The following is a 22,824-nucleotide window of genomic DNA, read 5'->3' as shown; positions in this document are numbered from 1 at the left end:
CCATCAGTCAGCAGCCACCAGCCGGCACCCAGCTGGCAGTCCGACTGGTGATGCATCCATATACACGGAGAGGGGCAGGGTATGACTATCTGTCTCCCACTATGAATTTGTGGGTGAATCTGTATTTGTGTGTAGCATACACGTTTGTGTGTGAGTGTAAGTGTACCTTGACGTAGACAATTGACTCGCTGTCTCCATCGTCCAGTTTAGTCTTGATACTGATTCAAAACGGGAAGAATTCAAATTCATTCACGCCAAACGACAAGCGTCCGTCATACGCGCCATTGCTCCTGCCGCAAGCGAGGAAGAAAAAAGAAGAAAATCCGCAAAATATTGGAAATAAAACGAACGAGTTTTAGAAGATAAATTGCAGTCTATAAATATTTTGTATAGTATAACTATAGGCGTTTTCGCATTTCATTCCTTGCAAGCGTGTGTGCGTGTGTGTTGATGCCTTTGTTGCATTTGAAGTGTAATTAGTGCTTGACAAGTGCATTTGAAGTGTTCCGTTTGTTTTCGTGCAAGAGTGTAGAATAAAGAAAAACACACACACAATGGGCAATTCTACAATGGTAATTATTGCTACAATATTCGCATACATACATACTCGTACATATCAACATTTTATCTATCTATAAAATTAATTTATCTATAAAATTAATTAATAATAGGTGATTTTCTGCTAGATGTATTTGGTTGGTCATGTCTCGTGATGCGTACATCACATCGGATCACACTATATGGCAATTTAAAGGTGACATTATGCTTCAAAACAACTTCTTAGACATTTTTATGCTTAGGAATTAAGTTGTGTGCTAAAGAGTACCGAAATAAAAGTACCACTACAACCAAAAAGCGAAGTCCAAGTAGGTGGCTTAAAAATATTTGGTGCTTTATAAACTCAATATCACATCGAATAAAGCAATAAAATGGCTATTCTAACGATTGTACCAGAATTAATATGGGCATCGGACTTATGCTGGGAGGCCCTTTATAACAGTAGGGTCGTGCCTTGATAGACCATTCGTTGAAAATGTACATGCCCATATAATCATGGAAATCGTGTTGTCACTTTGATCTGTGAGCACTTATAACATTGCCTGAAACTGAAGACTAAGCAGAACATCATTTACAGGAAGCTGGTTACAAAAACATATTCGGCGTAGCATTCGTATTGCCAGAGATTAATCATTGCATCGCATTGATCTCGTAATTCTGCGCTAAAACATAGAGAAGTCGTCCAATTCTCGATTTCTGAAGCAGATCAAAGATGGGTCACATACGAGAACTATAAAAGATAGCAGTTAAGTCACGTGGAGCCTGCCAAAACGATCGCTAAACCCCGATGAATAGGAAGGGAATAATTCACGATTAGTTGTTTGAATAAATATATCCAAACACATAACTTGTACCGCATCTGTCAATAATTGAACAAATTGAAACAGTCGATCGCGTAAATGGGGTCAGAAATGGCGTATAGGAAGGGCGTTGTGTCAAGACAAGTCCACACATCTTTGACAATGCACCGGTGGATCTGAGAGCTCTGGTGAGAAGTTCCCTTACATCAACCATAAACTCCGCATTTGACACCAAACGATTATACGTTTTCAAGTATTTATAAAATTATTTTTCTGATAGCACAAAAACTGGTCTCAAGAGAGACTTGTGGAATTGGGATGATATATATCTTTTTTTGTTTTTTATCAATTGGGATGTGGACTTTTTCACTTGCGGAATAATGAAACACTGTGTAGTTGATCTAAATCTAATAAATTGTTTTTAATAATTGTTTTTTCAAGCGACTTGCATAACTTGCAAAATTATTAAACTCGCAGTCGCGATAAATAGATTTAAAACGAATATTATACAAAAAGAAAATACATCTAACTACTACAGTACTTGAATAACCAGTGAGTTCTAACTTCTTTTGTATTTCAAGTATATTTAAATTCGAAGTTATAGTTTGGATACAGTTACTAAACTTTCCAGCCTCGAGTGGCGCAGACAAACTTAATTAAGAGTAAACATTTGGTGGTACAAAATCTTTGATTAGTTTTTAGTGGGCAATAAAAATAAATTTCTTGAAAATGAATACCAACAAATTGCGATCTATAAAAACTTAAAATATTAACAGCAGGGTCCAAACACTAACTATGTTACTTTCATATTTGAAATAACATCCTTAGAAATTTTTGCTTGTCCGCATAAAGTGAATGGATATTTTATTTTTATAAATTCTTTTTACCTACAGAAACTCGTCATATATTTTTTAGCTCGTAATAAGTAATACAAATAGCTTCCAATTTGTAAAGAAAACGATGCAGGTCGATTGTAGGTAAAAAGATTATAAGCTGGCGCAAAATTAATCATACAATTTTGTTTTTGAGGGAAAAATATTTTGAATGATGAACATCTTTATTTGGACCTTTGCAATTTTTTCTGTTAAGTTTAAAAGATATAATCTGTCAAGTGGTTGCTGTCATTTTCTATGACTTTCCGCAAGATCTCCTATGATAACTGTTAGCATTCCGGTCCAATTTTCTCCTTAAGGGGTTACGGTGGTCTAGAGCTCGAAAATTTAGGGTATTTTCAGGATTTGTTTTAAAAGGATATTTAAATTTTTTAGACTTTTTATTTAACTTCTTTTACATACAAAAATGAAAAAAAAAGTTTAATTTTAATAATTTTATAAATGGCGCTGGAGTTGACCCTCCTGAAGTTGGACCTGGACGGTGTTGTCCCCTTTGGCTCTTCTATTTATCTGAAACACAAAACCTAAGAAAATAATTATTCAGAATGACTGTAGCTATGTCCCGCCATAGAATAAAAAAAACATAAAAATTGAGAAAATGGTGCGGCTTTGAATTTGACACTCTAAAAATCGTTGTTTTCTTTCAGTTTTTTAATAAAAAAAAAAAAATACGAAACATTTGAAATAATAATATAATTTTAGACGTTTCAACCGAATCGTTTTTTGGTTTTGACAACACCAGGCCGAGAAAAGTCGTTTCGAGAAAAACTAGTTTGAGGTACAGGAGCGCGCGGACCGCTCTCTACCCAGTTACACATTATACATATTTTGAAGATACTATACCTTCACAATATCCACTATGGCTAGTGCCGTATGTACGGTTGTTTGTTGAGGCCACATGCTCACTAGACCCCGCCCATACAATTCCGGCAGTAAAAAGTCGTTTATTATGGTGGTGTGGATTGCTTACTGACGTATCCGCTTAAACGGAAAAGTGTCTCGTCGCTCATGATGATTTGCGACACAAAATCTTCCTCTTTGTTGCTGAAATTGAGTATAACTTGAAAGTAATTCACACGCAAGTGTCGGTTAGCAGGCATTAAACGATGTACAGTTTGCTTTTTGCATTTTTTGTATGGGCACATCTGTAAGTCTTTCGTTAAAATTCGTTGTAGGGACGGTCAAGTGAAACGAAATTGCGTGGCTCGTCGTCTGGTTGATGTTTCTTCCTTCCCAGCGATATTTGCAGCTACAGCCGTGATATTCTCGGCCAAACGACCAGGAGGTTGGCATAAACACTATGCAAAGTCTCGAGTGGTTTCAGTCTGTTCGAGGCGAGCAGTTAAGCGTCGGAATATATGATCAGTTGGCGCTCTACAAGTAGGGAATCGATGTCGATATTCACGCTGCGCCAACAGTACCCACCGATTATTGGTATAAGAAAAATGGACACAATTATACGACTTTTCCTAGTTATCCCCAGACCTAGTATTTATGGTACAAAGGATGTTTTGTAGTAGAACCTGGAGATGCTTGCCCGTTACTATAAGTGCAATGTGTAGGTTCATACAAAATACTAAAACTGAATGAGTAAGAGGTTGCCTCCAATATCATTCAACTGTTAATTGGCCATAATAGAATAAACTAGCAGTGCTTAGTCTAGAAAATGCCAGTCATTGCAAGTTTTGCAGCTACAACTTCCCCGTCGACGTAGTGGATTTTGGTTGCCAACGGTGGTTAGGCGTTCGATGAGTTATCCTTGTATAAAAATAAAACTATGACTTGGCAGCCAGTTCTCTGCAAGCCTAAAAGCAGAACAAACAATTAGAGTGCCCACATAGTAGACCCTGAAAGCCGAGCTAAGGATAAAGATGGTGAACGCGAGCAATACACTTCAAAGCTGGTTGTAAGTCTACTTTGATACCAAATCGCGTAGACATAGCAGAGTGAAAGCTGCGAGAGACAGGAGGAGAACTGAGCAATGCGAAAAATTCCGACAATTTTCTTAAAAGGTGGTTATCATAAGTAGGTTATTTTAAGCCGAATAATGGGTACCGATGCTTTGATTGGTGATCTTTTTCCTGCCCTTCTCTTTGGGACAAAAAATGTGAATGCTATTACAATCGGGATTTAGTTGAAAAAATATTTAAAATTCAGTTACAAGTGAAATTATTGAATACTTCTCAACTCCTTCTTCATCAAAAAATAAAAGTATTTAATACAGATCTCGATGCAAGATATTCTTTATCTGACGAAACCATTTCTTTAACTTTCACTAATAAGAACATAAATAAAATTACAAAGTTAAGTACGCACCAGATTCAGCGCTGATAGTTGCATCTACATATGTTACACTGAGGCAGCTAATCTTTATCAGCGTAGGCTTTCCAGCTTTACTTTCGGCTCGGCTTTTAACGTTAACTCCGCGGGTGTATAATAAAAAAAGAATATATGTACCTACTTCTTAGGATAAAGATCGGATAAACATTGATATAGGCTGCTTCTATATCAAGAAAAGCGTCCGAAGCATTTTTTTTAAATTTCTTTGATATTGAAATTTTGCTTGTATTTTAGTAGATAAATTCGCGAAGCTTCTTTATCACACCCCGTGTAATTATAACTTATATTCTCAATGCCACAGAATTTATGCAAAGTGGGAAAGGATGGAAAGATGGTACTGTCACGTCCCCTAATAATTACGTCATAAAAAAATATTTGGTAAGGAATTAAAAGAAGGTTTAATGAGTAGTATTTTGAGTCCAATTATCAATTGAAAGTTACAGAAATATTTGTTGTCAATCTTATTTTATATGTAGAAATATTTATTTTAAATTTATGAAAAATTTCATATTTATATTCTCCTTTGTGAGTCTATCACACAAAATTGAAAGATCAAACAATGATCCTAGGCGTAACGGGGCGGATGTAAACACAAAAATTGTAAAGCAAATGGCATGTAAGTGAATTGCGAATTCTAAATAGTATCGATTCGTGACGAGGACCAATTTTGGCATAGCGTATTTCGTGGCCTTCTATGAATAGATCTCGATATGACTTGTGGGTGCATAAATGTCCCAATCCATTTGAGTGGGTCAGATATACATACATAAGCACAAGTACGTACATGCATGTGAGTGTACTAACATAGAATTATAGTATATTTTCCAATGAATCTTCAACACAACCTAAGACCAAATATACTTCAGGGTAATCAGGCGGCCGCCGTAGCCGAATGGGTTGGTGCGTGATTACCATTCGGAATTCACAGAGAGAACGTTGGTTCGAATCTCGGTGAAACCAAAATTAATAAAAACATTTTTTCTAATAGCGGTCGCCCCTCGGCAGGCAATGACAAACCTTCGAGTGTATTTATGCCATGAAAAAATGCTCCTCATAAAAATATCTGCTTGAAACAAATGGAGGGACCTACATTTGTGGAACAACATCAAGAGGCACACCACAAATAGGAGGAGGAGCTCGGCCAAACACCCAAAAAAAGGGCGTACGCGCCAATTGTATATACACATATATATATAATCAGTATATGTGCATCAACTTAATTTAAAGTAAAACTAGTAGAAATTTTCTTAAAATTTTCTTGCTAAGTTAGTGTAATCTAATTATGATAAGTAACAAAAAAATTAAACAACTCAATTTCATTTCAATGAAATTTTTCATTTAAATAAAAATAAAAATAAAAGTAAAAAATTGCTATTAAATGGAAAATTAAAATTTGGTTTTTACCGATAAATTTGTTTTCCATTTTTAAAACCACTTGATTTATTTTATTTGGCATTCTATTTATTTTATTTTATTCCACCCAACCAACAAAGCCTCTTTGAACTGCCAACCAAACATTCAGCAATGAAACTTCGTGTATGGCGAATTTCGGAGCCTTGCCATATATCGCGCCAGTAAAGATAGCAATTCTACAGATTGCCAGCAATCAAGACGATCGAAATAAGTTTTTTCCCCTCAAGAATTGGGTGTTTCAATAAATTGCTCTCGCAACTAATTTCTAATCAATTTATTTTAATGGACTCTTTTTATGGATATTTTGTCATCTAAATAAATGTATGCGGATCTCCAGGCAAAGCTACGTGTGTAGCATACGTAGCAAGATCCTGTTACGGGCTTTTTCGAGGATGAGTGCAGTGGAAAAGTCCATATTGACTATATTGCTCCGGTTTTAAAGGGAAAACGGTTCAATATTACTATCGATCACGTAAGGGCTTAAGCTCCAAATGCAATATACTTAACTTTTATATAGACGGTTCTAAAATGACTAGTGGAGTGTGCGCTGGGATATACTGCCAAGAGCTAGACTCTATGAAGTCGTATAAGCTGCCATATTCTAGGTAGAGGTTTTCGCAGCTGGGAAGGCAGCAAACATAACTTGTGTTACTACTGGCACCAACTCCAAAGTAAACTATTACATAGATATTCAGTTAGAAATTAAAGGAATTACATTTAGTAGAACCTCCAAGATCATTCTTCAGAGCAAGGAGGCAGTGGAAAGGTTACAAGCGAATTTTAAGCTACATATTTATTGGGTTCTAGGTCATAAAGACATTGAAGACAACGAGATAGTAGACGATATAGCCCAAGACAGGGTCTCTCTATCTTCGGATTTTGTCAACGATATACCAAAGTCAATTCGAATATTATACAACGAACTAGACGTAAAAATGATCAGAACATCGAGGGCAAGATGGGAGAGCCTGTCTATTTGCAAGAATGCAAAGATCATATGGAAACAAGGCGATTACAGTCGACCCAATTTATACAAGCACTAACACAAAGAGCTTGTGGAACTATCTGTAGGCGTATAGCCTAGTGGCAGCGTATGATTATAATATGGGAATCTCAGACAGTGAGGAATGTAGCACGAGAAGAAGATCATAATATATGTTTGGTGAGACTGGGTGGGCATGGTGCACTGGGAAATGCTCGGAAAGAGTGCCTCGGTCAACAAGGAGCTCTACATTGCCCAATTACACCGCGTGAATGAGGCTATTCATCTGAAAAGACCTGATCGACATGGTCAAACCATACTCCTTCACGTCAACGCCAGTCCCCATGTTGCACAAGTCGTCAAAGCCGAATGGGAGGTCCTTCAGTATCCGCCATATTCTCCGGATCTTGTAAACAGCAACGGCGTATACATAATTGATTAATTTATTGATATAATTATTGTTTGTTGTTTAAATAAAAACGGTAAAAAACGCTGTGAACTTATTCCCCATCCTAATAGCTGCTAGCACTTCCTCGTTCACAAACTACATTTTTCAACAGCAACACAGTTGGAAACAATTAAATAAAATGTAAAAATTTCACTACAGCAAGCGATTCGTCTTTGGAAACAGTACAACACAACTTCAAGCTGACCTCTTGCGCAATGTCTTCATCTTCGTCTTCGCTTGCAGTTTGTCTGGAACTTGAGCAACACACACCGATAATGAAGAGCATGATTTGTGAAAAACATTATAATTCTATCAATGCCTGCTGTTTAATTGAAATGGAATGAAAATAACTAATTAAAATGGGATGGATAATTAGATGACTTTTCGATAACGACTGCTACTAGAATTGATATACATACATACATATACATATATATATATATATATATATAATCTATCGCTCAACGCACAAACTAAGCTAGGCATATACATACGTACGTATATATGCTTATTATTATTGATTTATATTTGAAGGTCTGCCATTAACAAAAACCTTTTGGTTTCCAAACACATTTGAGTTTTCAGTTTCATATCTGAATTAGGCATTCAATATTACACACGAATCACCATACAAAATATGTGATATATGCATTTATACATACTTTCATAGGCACGCCAGGTATACTAGCGTGTACCATCAACCGCTCGACGACGGGCAGCAAAGGGATCGCCGTACTTTTTATAAATGTTTTTAACAGAAAACAGCAATAATTCAATTCGTAATGCATTTTTGTTGACGACAAGAACAAATGTTCGCAAAACATTTCATTAAACATAACAGCTATGTATGTATGTGTAGGTATGCATACAAATTAAATGACCGCTAAAGACAGGCTACACCTCAATCGAGGAGCCATTAAAAGCAGCTACAATGTGCGTTTATACACACACACGTGCTTACATACATATGTAGATGTCAATATGTGAATTCACGATTGCACAGGTGATTGCTCTGACGCTCTTATAGGCAAACTATAGCAAAAAATAAGAAACAACTATAAATTATAGTTAGACTTATAAATATCAAATAATATAGGTATGTATGCGTATGTGTACATGTATGAAATATGTTCAAAAATAAATGCATTTAGAAAATAAATTAATTTTAAATATTTTCAGTGCAATTTAAATACTCTTTCAACATTCTAACGACAAATTCTATTGTCTAGAAAATTTAGGCTTTATTGCTAGCGCAGCGTAAAATCAAACGCAGTGTGCAGTAGAGGCATAAACATATGTTGCAAATTTACATACATACATTACATATGGAAGTGTGCTTATAGTCATATATGTTTGTATATACATACATATGTACTTCTGTCCATTATGCACATACAAATTTAAGAAAGAAATGCAAATATGCCGAAAATGATGGGGTAAAAAGTTGTTGTTTTAAAAATAAATTTTCAAATAGAGGCCAATTTTGCATTTGTGAATTGTTGCTGCAGTCATTGCACATTACCTACACTGATCGACGTTAAGGTAGCCGCTAAAATGCAGCAACAACTTTTGCTATACAATGCATTCGACGGAGAACTCATACAAATATACACTAGGACACGCACACACATGTATATAGTATGTACGAGCACATCGCCCGCAAGGGTATGCCTGCATCGGATGTTTTTTTAAGAGATTGAGAACTTCAAATAATTAATGCAAAACAGAAATATTGTTGGAATGCATTTTTTTCATTATAATCTGGTAGATAATTTCATGGCATTTATTTTTTGACTATGATAACCGGCATATATCCACCGCGGCTATGAGTTACTTGGTTCATTCGGTCAGTCGAATTTTGCCCGTATGGCGTCTATAGTCGCTTGCAATGAAACTATTGCTAAGCGCGCTTTATGACAAGTTGCGCTGCCTTGTCGGAACCAAAAGTTGTCATGCTTAGCCGTTTAATTTTTGGAAATAAAAATTCAGTCAGCATGGCTCGATAGAGCTCGCCATTCACCGTAACAACAGCTCCTTTCTCATTTGGAAGGGAATAAGAACTTATGTTGCCACCAGTGCTTTATGAATTTTGTGAATAGATTTATTTTTTTCGAAGAAAATTTCCATAATTTGGAAGCATTGTTCTGGCGTTAAACGATTCATGAAGACTTGCCAAACCTTACTGAATAGAAATGTTAACGCAGTTTCCTATTCTCAGCTGTCAAACCATAGAATCGATATCGATAGTTCTCGTACAGCTAAAAAAACACCCGATGGTCATTATGTTTGCTGCTTTGGTTGCTGCTGCGGCTCACTAATGCGGCAATAAATTTCAAAATATTCACGTTTACATATTTAAAACGTTGCTTCCTTGGCTGCTGCTGCAGTTGTCACCGTTATGTGTATGCAATGATCAACGGCCAGGGAAGGGTATTGCAATTTTCTTTGACATTTACATAGAACGAAAAGTTAAATGCGGATTATGGTGAGGTCCACGCCGCAAGTGATGCGAAGAGTTGGTGAATTTTGGCAGCTAAGCGAATAGTGAAAGCGAATAAGTAATAAAAGTCTATGTTTTGGGCGAAGTCGGATTGTTGTACCCAATGTATCACATTCTTGAGCCTAAAAGTTCGCTATTAGTTGGCACATTCCTACGACAATCGGAGTAGTTTAACGGAACGACGCAGTTTTTTGTATGCCCAAATCAATCGGACCATTGTGATTGCATCTGAGCGGACTTTATTTCCCTATGAATGTCTTAAAGCTACATAAGAGATGCCGAATCTTTAGTGAGATGCTAAGATAGAGTTGTCTCTTTTTTGCTAAGATAGAGTTGTCTCTTTTTTCCAGGAGCGGCACAAGGCTCGACACAAAGGCAGAGATAAAGCTGGGTGCTTTGTAGCTCTTCGTCATCTCTGCCGCTGCGACAAAAGTAACTTGTGAGGAAACCTTTTCGCTTGCTGTGCGATCCCCAAAACCATATTCATCGATGGTACCCTTCAGCCATACGAATAGATTGACATTTATGAGAGATTAAAGATTTAGATCGTTTTTCATCGAGCTTAGTCCAGGGCGGGTTTTGTCGCCCAGCACGTGAATTCGCTCGCTTATCTGCTAGGCCTTTGTTCCGTGAAAGCCGATTTTTGTCGGAGTTTACACATAGGAGTACCTGCAGCATGGTCCTCTTCCTTACCAGCTTGTCCGCAATACACTTTCCAGTGCAGGGTTGTCGGGTGGTCTATACTACATTCGTACCGATTTCGTACTTTCATCAGTAGAATTCCTTAAAATTTATGAGAAATATTCCATATTGCTACAACAACATTAGCTTTAAAAACAACTTGCACCAATGAGCATTGAACAATGACTTACAATATTGGATACTTACCAAGTATTTGTAGTGGTTCCCCTCGACCGACTGCTATCCTTCGTATCGCATACAATCGCAATCGTTATCGAAATACCCAGTAGTAACAAATTCCTCAAATCGCCAAGCGACAATACTTGGTGCTTGGAGATAGAAACTATATTGGCAACTATTATTTGAGATCATAAGGTGGTCGTTTTTAACTATCTGGTATTAACAGGTTTCATTATATGAAGCAACAAACTTGTTAAAAGGCGACGCTGAGACCATAACGGAGTGTCCTTTGATGTCTCCTAAGCATCACTTCTACATTGTTTCGGTATCTACCTCAACAAGCCGGTGTTCCCCACCCGTAAGGTATTGAGGAAAGTGAATCATACCTCAATGAGTTTAGATGCTATTATGTGAGACTGCCTGTCTGGCACAATGCAGATGCACTTCTAAGTTGTACCTCTTGGCAGGCAGTCTCTGGTATGGTGTTTCCAACATTAACCTGAAACTAAGCGTCAAAGTGCCGAATGGAAGGCTCCAGACTAGCCACCACCCAATAAATCGCGTTTGGAGAAGTCAAAAATCAAGAATTGTCAAGAAAGAGTTCTTGCCAATGGGCCAAACCCTCAATGCAATTTTCTCTCTTGGCATTTTGAACGTTTCTTGCATCGCATTCGTCGAATTCGCCCTGAATACCGCGAAGGAGGAAGCTGGCGCTGATTTTTTGACTAGAAATTGCATTTTAACCATCAATGACTCACCGTATTTGCCAGATATGGTTTCTTGTGACTTCTACCTTTTCGGGAAATTGCATTTGGCCATGAAAGGAAAACGTTTTGCGTCCGTAGAAGCCATCCAAAAGGCTTGTACCGACATTCTGAACGACATTCCGGTCAATGGCCTGAAACACTCTTTCGAAAAGGTTTTAGATCGCGCAAAATAGTGTAGCCAGAGGGGACTATTTTGAATAAATAAACTCGAAGTTATCAGAACACAGCTCCTGTCATTTCTATTTTAGCTTAGTCTTGTTTCTTTTGGACTTCACCTTATATACATATATCTCCCTCTCCTGGCTCGATATCTGGTGTTTAGGGGCAAAGTGGTACTCATTATAAATATATTAGCTATGTAGATTCTCTCAACTTTTACGATTTTAAGCTTTTCGTTATTAGTCCCGGTATTTAGATATTTATTATTTTGCAACAACTTAAGTAGAAAAAAATTGTATTAATATTTTTGAGAAGCCTCCTCTTATATAATGAATAATAAATAAATGACCTTGAAATATATTATTTCATTTAATGCAAAACTTATTTTGGTACTAAAAAACAAAAAAGATAATAATTAAATTTACACGATGACTTTTCACCCTGTGTTTTTTGCAAATTCTTTTTTAAAGAAATCTTCGAAAATCTTCGCGCATTTACACGATTTTAAGTACACAATTTTCTTTGTTTACTTATTCGTTGAAAAAGTATAGCCGTTAATAAGAAAGCGAGGACAAGGGCACTTGAATAAAAGCACGAAAACGTGATTACGATGATAGCGAAATCTCAAAAAAACCAAGCTTGACACGTACGAATTTCTGCCTAGGGTGAAAAGTTATCGTGTAAATTCGCACAAAGTAAGTCAGTGAAACATTTTAGAACAGAGGTATTCTCAGAAAACAGAAAAAACTTTTCAAAAATATCCAGATTTGCTGGAAGGTTAAAGTCAATTGTGTTTTTAAGGGATTTTCTATCTCCATTTCATATGCTTAGTGAAAAATTACAAATCCCGGGACTGTCGACAAAAATCCCGACCCATTCGAGACTGAAAAATAGCGAAATTTTGGGGCCCCGGTATCCCGAAATCGACACTACTAACACATTTACTCTCTTTAGATAGTTATAACGATTTCTGACCTGCTTTCACTTAAGTGCCCATTACCTGCACAAAGTTTTAAATAGTCCTTAACCATTTGTATATTGGGTATAAAATTTTTGATGACAGCATTTTTGACTGCATTAGAATTGGTTTGCATATGCCTCTCATATTAGACACATCTCCATCCACCCTCTGCCTTGAGAAGCTAGCATTGATCATTTTTACATACACCAGCCAGCGCCTACTCATCGCATGAAGCACGCGCAGGCCAATAGTCAATATTCGCAGCAGCTGTTGCTGTTGCCCTGTTGCGTCTGCTAATGTAGCATTTGCCAAGGCTTGCCCAGCTCAGTTATAGTCATTGTCGTCGTCGTCGTGGTCGTGGTGTCGTCTTCACACATTTCGCGCCCAGCCGCCAACCATCAGCCTTTAGCCTGGCCTGCGCTGGGCTAGGCTGTGTTGTGTTGTGCTGGGGCAAACGGTCATTAGTCGCAAATTATTATTATTATTTTTATTACATCTTCAATCGAAACAGCAGGAGGCGGCGCAGTGTAAGCGCGTTGGCGGCAGCAGTTGCAATTGCTACTACTTCTTCTTCTACATACAACCAACACCATTGCATACTAATTTTGAAATAGCAAATACAACTACCACTGCATACTTCATAATCGTTTGCTTGGTGTCTTTTATCTACAACAGCACCAAATCGAATTGCTGCAGCGCCTTAGTTGGCGGCTCCAAAGAAAGTGTTGCGAGTAACACCTAGTTGCAAACGCCCAACGATAAACGCGTCGCATTGCCAAACGTACGCGCATCCAACGCGAACACGCTCCGCAGCGCAATCGAAATTTGCAAAAGCATTGCATTCAAAATTTATTGCTTCGTCCTTAACGTATTGTTGCTGTCGCAGTCGTTGTTGTGTGTCTTGTCGTGTTGTGCCTTGCCGTATCGTGCCGTGTCGTGCCATTTTTCAAACCGTCTGGTGTCGTCCTTATTGTAACTTTCCCAGCGCAAAGGAGTGCAAGTCCTGCGCTGCATTAAACTTGTTTGTGGATAATTTTTAAGAAAGCACACTCACAGCCATGGTGAGTATCCTGACAGGATAGTGTGAAGAAATGAAGATAGAAAAAAATTCGATAAAGGATGCGTACGAATTTAAGGAACTTTTGTAAATCTTAAATAAATAAGTGAATAAAGTAAAGTACACGCAAAATAGCAAGCTTGAAGCGAAACTAAATATTTCGCCGTCTAACTCACTATTTTTTATTGCTCTGACTAGTCTAACTGACAATTACCCATTAAGAAGAATAATTAAGTCGTTAAACGGCGAAAAATCAAAGCAACGTTTTATTTATTTTTGAGGTTTTTTTTTACAGTCGAATTTCCCATTAAACTGAATGTAATGCCCCACTAATTTTATATGATGAAACATTTTAAAAGCGTATAAAAAATTACGAATGAATTTCGTATACTTGTACAAGTTTATTTACATATGTATACAAATGCCTTCTGCGGCCGCCGTAGACGAATGGATTTGTTTCGTGCCTAGCATTCTGTAAAGCCCAAGTCCGAAACCCACAGTAGAAACATCGAAACATCAAATGATATAAAAGAGTAACAAACCTAAAAGTATATTTCTGCCATGAAAAACAGCTCCTCATAAGAAACCAACCACCGTTCGGAAGCCGCATAAAACTGTAGGTTCCCCATTTGTCGAACAATAAGAAGACGCGCGCTCGGTGCTTCACCAATTTCTAAGACTTCTGAATATGTGATTCATATGGGAGAAAACTGCGCATCGTATACAAAAAAAAAAGACTAATTTCCAATAACTAACGCGGTTTTGAGCGAATTCAAACTTTCACTGCATTGCACTAAAATTGAATGGACTATAAAACTTCATACCAAGACTTTTTGAAAGAGTCTGATTAAAAAATTTAAGATTGTGATGTTAATTTTTTGAAATTCGTTACATTTTTGGGAATTTTGTACAAAATTTGACATTTATATTTGCTTAATATTTGTTCTAGAATGGGTTATACTTTTGCAAAAAAGTAATGTAAATAAAAAAAGGAAAGTAGTCAAAACTGGTCGAAATTTCGCGAATTTAATTTTCGTCCGTAAGTTTAATATATTATATATAAGTATATTCTTTTCTGTGCAACAGAAAAAGGGTAATAATTACATAATTTGCTTTTGCAAAAATTGCTTTGTTTGGGTTTGTAGTTGACTTCCAGCTTTTATGGTTTTTTCTTAATTGAACAATGCACAGAATAGAGCCTTAAAATCGTCGCGCTCATCAACAAAACTCTCGTGCACAACTGTATTAGGGTGCACCACTCTACACCATTCTCCATACGAAAAAAGAACTAGATTCTGTTTTTTCCATCGGAAATATTAAATCTGTTGCATTCTAAAACCTCTGCCAAAATATTCAGGAAAACTACTAAGATTTTCCGGAGCTGCATCGCATTTAAACATTTAAATGCAGAGTTTTTAAGCAATAATATTTTCCATTTGAAAAACTAATTTCATGTATAAAAAAACTCGATTTGATGGTATTTTCAAATCGGTACAGCTCAAGTAAATGTTAATACTTTGATACGTTTTTTTTGGATGAAACCACGTTATAAAGGGCCTTTCAGGTATGATTGGACATAGTGCACTACAAAATATTATAAATGCAATAAGAGTTTCACTCCACTACTTCATCAGTGGTAGTTAAAACACGAATTTCATTATCATAGAATATTTAGTGCTAATGGAAAAAAATTAAATATCACTAAACTTTTAGGAATAGAAAATTGCACTACCGCTAAATATTTAGTGACAGTTAAAATCTTTAGTCATAATTAACATTTTTCATTGGCATAACACTGCTTCTTGCAGAATAAAAGTAAGACTATATGAGCTGATTTCGGTAAAGAGATCCGGGAATATGATATCGCACCCTGCACGAGTTTAGACCAGTTTCAAAGCTGTCCACTACTTCCAAATTATTCGAAGTTATTATTAAAGAAAAATTATACTTTGCTACAAAAAACCTAATTTCTTCCAACAAGGCATAGTTGTAATATCTCTAATAATGGTCTCCAATTTGTGAATGAGACCTTCAAGAAATTTTTGAATCAAATTTTTATTTTCCAAGTAGTAGCATTTGTATTACCTCGAAGTCATACTTGATATTGGGCTTTGTTAGACGTAATAGTGCGAACTTGTCAGACTCTTTCACAGTGAAATTACTGTTTACCGCATTTGTTCAGTGTAGGCGGGAATATGCTTCGTTTATTTGGATAGCTTATTACTAATTTGCTATCACAGGAATATAACGGGTACAAAAAATGTTTCCTAAATTTTCCCTAAGATCTTTAGGATTTCTCTTCCATTTTCGTCTTATAACTCCCGCTTGTTGTTAATTGTATTAGAGTCGCTTGAGTACAGAAGGTCGATTCTATCGTCTTCCTTTGTGTTTAATTTAATTAAAAGTGAACTTGATTGTGCGTTTGTTTTCCAACGCATTTACTTTCTTATTTTGGCGAGAACTTTACGAAGCTCTTACCCTTTTCATCTTAAGGTATTTAAAATGAATTTCAATTCCAATTCACCTTATGTTCGGATTTTTCGTGAATTTAATGAGATCTCGAATTTCATTACAAAAATTAAATTACTAAAAGGTAGTTTTCTTCTTTGTTGACTGCCTCATTTAATTCACTAATCTCTCTTCTGAGCTTCACAGTCTGTGGTGGACCATAGCTTCGACAACAGTTTTTCCCCGTTTAATACTATCCATGGCTTCATCTCTCCAGTTGTGTAAGTTCATTGCCTTAAGATTTGATTCGGCGTCATCTCACCATCCCTTTCGTGGGCGCCCTCTTTTTCTTTCTCTAAGGAGTGTTAAAATAAAAGCTTTCCTGGTATGTATTTCGCTTTTTCGGCATACGCAGTACTGGCCTAATCCGTTGGGCTTTGATAAAACGTTTTACAGATTGTCTTTGAAGAATTTCTTCGATTTCATTGTTGTAGTGAATGCGGTAGGTGTCATCTGTTGTTTTAACCGGGCCATATATCGAATTTTCCTTATGACGCATCTTTTGAAGCACAGCAACTGATGAATATCATTTGTTTTCAGCGCCATGTATACGGGTCGTGTCAGTATTTTGTGCATTCTTATTTTCTGTGCTCTGGACAAATCTTTTGATTTAAGTAGTTTTATGTTAGAATTCGTTAGTTTTTAATTCGCTAATATAATTCTTATTCATTTTATTTGTTATTTTATTAATAAATGGTTTATATAATATTAGCTTAAGTCAATAGCCAGTAAGAACTTTTGTGTTTTTTGACTAAAATTAAATAAATAAATAAATGATAGAAGAAAAAGATGTGAGGTAATTCGAAGTCCAAGGTATACGCTAAAAAAGTCAAGAACTCTATCTAAATTGATGTTTACATAAAATTGGAGTCATATCGGCCGAAATCTGGACCCATGTTAGGGAAATTGCCGACAAAATCGCTCATGTGGCCATTTGTGTGATATATCCAAAATGGGTTATAGCTCAATTGTTTTCTTAAAGCCCAACTCTGTTAATAGAGTTCTGCTTAATAAGTATGAACACAGAAGAATAAAAGTTAGTTTAAAAGATGTCTTTGTTAGAGCATAGGTTCAGCAGTGAGGAGATAATTAGAAATTACTTCTTAAAAATATTATTCTATTTTAAAAATCCATTCTAATGAAATAATATTTATTTTTATTTATTCATTGCAGGATGAACTATCCAAAGACCAAATCGCATGTAAGTGATTTATACGGAAAAAGATAATTATAAAAACATTTGCATAGCTATACATTCCTGCTTACTTGCATATTACTTCAAATCACTAATAAAGTACCAAATTTACGACCCGGTATTATTTTAGTGCAGCAACACTTGACGCAGTGGGTTTTTGAAAGCCATACCGCTAGAGTTCAATCAAAGCAAAAATTAAAAAAATCCCATTATGCAGCCCAGCTGTTAGAGTTATCGAGCTTTTTATTGTGACCGCACAAAGCTGTTGTTAAATCCAGATAATGAGAAACAAGTAGCTCATACTCTTAAAGTGACTGACAGAGCTGCCAACACACGCGATTATTGTAACGCTTAATATTTCCGCCTGAATTGCACAATAAGGTAGCTGCATACGGCACACCGCATGGAACATGCCGCATGCCACGAAATGTGTCAGTTAAACGCCTACGTTGTGATTAGAAAATTTTATGATGAAAGCTAAACCGAAAGTGTTTCTTATTTTATTTATCTTTTCATAAAAGAGAGACTAATACTAAAAGGGAAACATTTTTATGCCAATGAGGAAATCTACATAGGTGTACTGCACCAAATGCTGTGAGTGGGCAGACAAATTTTGGTTGTTACAGCAGACACTTACAGTGGCAGGTAAAACTTAAGCAACCACTTAGTTCACTTTTTATATAGCAATTTTTGTATGAATCAGGTATTATTGAACTAAATTGTGTGGTAAATTTATTTATCCATTAGCTGATGACAAAAAAATCCATTTGGGTGCTAAAAAATATTAATAATACGTTTTATTGACAGTTGGAAGAGGAGACAAATTTTAAATTAAAAATAGGGTGCGCCATACGACTAGCGTTGCATATTCTTCGAATAAGACATTTCTGCTAAATTAATATAGGTATATATATATATAATTGGCGCGTACACCCTTTTTGAGTGTTTGGCCGAGCTCCTCCTCCTATTTGTGGTGTGCGTCTTGATATTGTTCCACAAACGGAGGGACCTACAGTTTCAAGCCGACTCCGAACGGCAGATATTTTTATGAGGAGCTTTTTCATGGCCGAAATACAATCGGAGGTTTGCCATTGCCTGCCGAGGACATAATAGAATACGAATTTTAGCAGTGTATCCACTACCCCAGCAGCTTACACCATATTTTTTTAGATTGTATACGCCCATAGAAATCCATTGTATACGTCCATGAAATCCAACGTAGAATCTCTCTTGCCAACAAGTGCTACTTCGGACTAAGTAGGCAACTGAGCAGTAAAGTCCTCTCTCGACGAACAAAACTAACACTCTACAAGACTCTCATCATGCCCGTCCTGACGTATGGCGCAGAAGCTTGGACGATGACAACATCCGATGAAGCGACGCTTGGAGTGTTCGAGAGAAAGATTCTGCGTAAGATTTTTGGACCTTTGCACGTTGGCAACGGCGAATATCGCAGACGATGGAACGATGAGCTGTATGAGCTTTACGACGACATAGACATAGCGCAGCGAATAAAGATCCAGCGGCTACGTTGGCTGGGTCATGTCGTCCGAATGGATACAAACGCTCCGGCTTTGAAAGTATTCGATGCGGTACCAGCTGGTGGTAGTAGAGGAAGAGGAAGGCCTCCTCTGCGTTGGAAAGATCAGGTGGAGAAGGACTTGGCTTCACTTGGTGTGTCCAATTGGCGCCGGTTAGCACGAGAAAGAAACGACTGGCGCGCTTTGTTAAACTCGGCCAAAATCGCGTAAGCGGTTATCGCGCCAATTAAGAAGAAGAAGAGATACGCCCATAGTACACCATTTTCAGTACACTGCTTGGACACACCTACAGAGGATTACAAATATTGATTCAAGAAGAAGAAGATTTTATTAAAACGAGGAGGTGATTACAGAAACGAATGGCAACAAGATAGAGCGGCATTGGACCAAGTGAGACTAGGAGACTATATCAAAAAATAAAAAGGGGTTTACCCTAAACAATTAAGCCGTTTTTATTTTTGCACGGACTTTTCAAAAACGACCACTATAGTTGTATACGAGTACGTACGCTAGCGCTTCGCTAGAGCAATATTTTGCACCGATCTTTCAATGGTTAACTACACGTATTTCAATATAACTGTAAACTAAGAAAATGATGTTTAAAAATGACAAAAAACAGTTTTCCTCAAAAGTTTTGAACAAGGAAATACAATTTTTTCCAAAAAAATTAACAAGTATATTGTATCCTACAACATTAAAAAACAAATTTATTTTATAAAAATGCGAAATAGAACCGAAAATAATTCACTCTTGAAACCTCCACAAGAAAAATTGCAGAATAAACCAATTTCCAGAAAAGTTTACAACAATGTCCAAAATACTTCCATCACTGATTGTAATTAATTGAATGAAGTGAATTGACTGAATTTAGTAAGAAGACATTTTGGTTAGTTAATGATTAAAGCTATTATTTTAACAGAAGAATAATAAAAAACTAAATGCAAAATTAAATTTTAAAATGTCACTTTAATTTAGAATACGAAAAAAAATTATATAAAACGGTGCTTAAATTTTTACCAATACTGTATATAGCTGCAGCTTGAAAATGTATCGACTTTTGCTGCATTTAACTTGTTATACATTCGATTTGTGTGCTGTTTATACATTGCGTGTTTGATCGTTTCGTGTGGAGCTAGCAAATGTTAGCTTTCAAATTTGTGTCATAGCTCACGATTTACAGTTCTCGCTCAGAAAGTAGAAAGACAAAATGAGCACAAAAATCAGACTGGATGTAAACTAACTGGCGGGATACATTAATGTATGTATGTAGCTAATTCCACTTGGGAAACATTAACTAACGAATATTCTTTCTTTTCATTAAAAATATTTTGTGTTTATGATGATAGACGCTAAATTCAACAATTCAACAAAGCAATTTCATGTCAAGTAGTACAAGTATTTTGGGCATTATCGTGCAATTCAAATTGAATGCAATCTTTATTATTTTTGTGTAGAAACATTAATGAAATTTATTTTTAAAGATAATCCGTTTCAAATGTTGGCCGCAACTGCGCCCTAAACACCAATTTCGAATGACTTTCTAGAGGACTAACTTTAGTAATGTTGGGTTCCAATGCCTCAATCGAAGCTGGTTTAGCCACAAAACATTTAGGCTTTACATACCTCCTTAAATAAAAGTACAAAGGTGTGATATCACACGATCTTGGTGGCCAAGTCACTGGTCCGGGTCGAGAAATAAATTGCTCACTGAAACGACGACGCAGTAAATCCATTGTTTCACGGGCTGTATGGCAAGTAGCGTTGTCTTGTTGGAACCAAATATTGTGAAGATTACGGGCTTCAATTTGCGTCATTCGGCATCGAAAAGTCGTTTATCATGGCGCGTTAGCGTCCGCCAATCATTGTTACATTGGCGCCAGTCTCGTCATTGAAGGAACATGCGCCGTTGATTCCTCCAGACCATAGGCCGTACCAAACTGGTGTAATGGCTGTTCCTGCCCAAATACGGCAATTTTGCTTATTGACGTAGCCATTAAGCCAAAAATGGTCCTCATCGCTGAACACCATAAATTCGCCTGAGCGCGCGATGAACACTTTTCACACAGCGTCGATTTTTGTAAGCACAATTCTACGATTTGTAAACGTTGTTTATACAAGCAAAATTACGGAACGATTGGAGCAGCGTTACTGCATTAAATTCCATAATATCCATAAACAGTGATCCTGACTTCATGAACACCATTATTACTGGTGATGGGTGTACGGGCACAACCCGGAAACCAAAATGCAGTCGTCATAGTGGAAGCATTTCACGTCACCAAGACGTATTCAAAAACCGACGAGAGCACTAAATACCATGTTACGTTCACACTGCTTGACAGCAACTGACGCTAGCGACAGGCGGGAAAAGGTTCACACATGTGCAGGAAGGTTACAGGTCTTGCAAGCGCGCGTAATTCAAATTTGTCAGGTGTTAGAAATAAAAAACCAGGTCGGATACTTTTCTAACAGACCTCGTACTTAATTTGGCAAAAATCACGGGTGATCTGCCCAAAAAACCCTCTAGGACAAATTACCTTTAATATGACCACCCATTATTATTATTTATAAAAACTACGGTTCCAAATCAATTTGAATTAGAAGGCATATTGGAGTATTTCTATCTGTAAGAGGCTCTTCCAGGCGAGTACGTGACATTGGCACACAAACGCCTCGCTGAAGCCAGAAAACATGGGTGCCAAGATCTTCGACGCCATAACAAAAAAGTTTGTGCAGCTGTGTAATTCTCCACTCATATGTCTCATAAACCCAAATCCTACACTTCTTTTATTTCTAGATTTTTTCTATGTAAAATTATTGTATTGTGTTTCTATATTTTCTCCTATTTTTTTACAGTATTGCGTAACGCCTTCAATGCATTCGATGCCGAGAAGAATGGCTACATTAATACCACCATGGTTGGTACCATTCTGAGCATGTTGGGTCATCAGCTGGATGATTCTATGTTGGCTGAAATTATCGCCGAAGTCGATGAGGATGGTTCGGGACAAATTGAGTTCGAAGAATTCACCACATTGGCCGCGCGTTTCCTCGTAGAGGAGGATGCTGAAGCGATGCAGGCCGAACTGAAGGAGGCATTCCGTTTGTACGATAAGGAGGGCAATGGTTATATCACCACCGGAGTGTTGCGTGAAATTCTACGTGAATTGGATGACAAATTGACCAATGACGATTTGGACATGATGATTGAGGAAATCGATTCTGATGGTTCAGGAACGGTTGACTTCGATGGTGAGCTGACGTATGGAATGTAGAATTTCTTAAATAACAATTGTCTGTTTTTATACTCTCTACAGAATTCATGGAGGTCATGACGGGCGAGTAAAGTGTGAATAGGTGCATATAGGCGCATATAGGCGCAGCAACACAATACAATTGCGTACATTTTTTCTATGTAGTTGTTATTGTGAGATGCGCTCCACAAGAGCGAAATAGCACAAATACGCACACACACACACTCACAAATACTAGTCTGATCATACAGATGCGTGACGTAAAATATGTCTTTTCAACTTTTTAATTTATTGTGCACTTGCAATTTTGTATTTTCAGTTTATTGTAGTTATTTGTTTTTATTTTCGAAGAAATATTTTTACAACTCAAGTTAGTTGCCGTTTTTATTGTAATTTTTATTCATTTATGTTTTTGAAGCATAAAAATTAAACCAACAAAATATAGCAACTGCAATATATTAAAGTGCTTTATGTTATCTGAAAAAATATAGAAAATTTCAATATACTTACATACATATAACGAAAATGAGTTACTCATTTTAAAGTTTTTTGTCTCTATTTTACAATAACCAAACCAAAATGCTTAA

General features: G+C 36.7%; 1 protein-coding gene across 2 annotated transcripts; it reads left to right on the top strand.

The window, feature by feature from the left end:
• The first annotated feature begins 205 nt into the window (after positions 1–205).
• Positions 206–22,359, top strand: LOC129244994 (troponin C). 2 transcript variants are annotated; one of them, XM_054882932.1, is made up of 4 exons: positions 206–572; positions 17,421–17,448; positions 21,840–22,235; positions 22,301–22,359. In XM_054882932.1, exons 1-4 carry the CDS (start codon positions 555–557, stop codon positions 22,327–22,329), a joined length of 471 nt encoding a protein of 156 aa, XP_054738907.1. In that variant the 5' UTR covers positions 206–554; the 3' UTR covers positions 22,330–22,359. The 2 variants fall into 2 exon arrangements, with proteins under 2 accessions (XP_054738907.1, XP_054738908.1); XM_054882933.1 differs by lacking the exon at positions 206–572 and adding an exon at positions 13,213–13,743.
• Positions 22,360–22,824: the final 465 nt, after the last annotated feature.

The sequence above is a fragment of the Anastrepha obliqua genome, chromosome 4 (assembly GCF_027943255.1).
Source record: "Anastrepha obliqua isolate idAnaObli1 chromosome 4, idAnaObli1_1.0, whole genome shotgun sequence".
Lineage (NCBI taxonomy): Eukaryota > Metazoa > Arthropoda > Insecta > Diptera > Tephritidae > Anastrepha > Anastrepha obliqua.
This window is presented reverse-complemented; position numbering and strand designations above follow the sequence as displayed.

Bases quoted from the DNA above. Each gene is read 5' to 3' on its own strand.
- LOC129244994 (XM_054882932.1), top strand. The intron at 17,449-21,839 runs GTAAGTGATTTA...ATTTTTTTACAG, and splicing joins ATCCAAAGACCAAATCGCAT to TATTGCGTAACGCCTTCAAT. The intron at 22,236-22,300 runs GTGAGCTGACGT...TACTCTCTACAG, and splicing joins AGGAACGGTTGACTTCGATG to AATTCATGGAGGTCATGACG.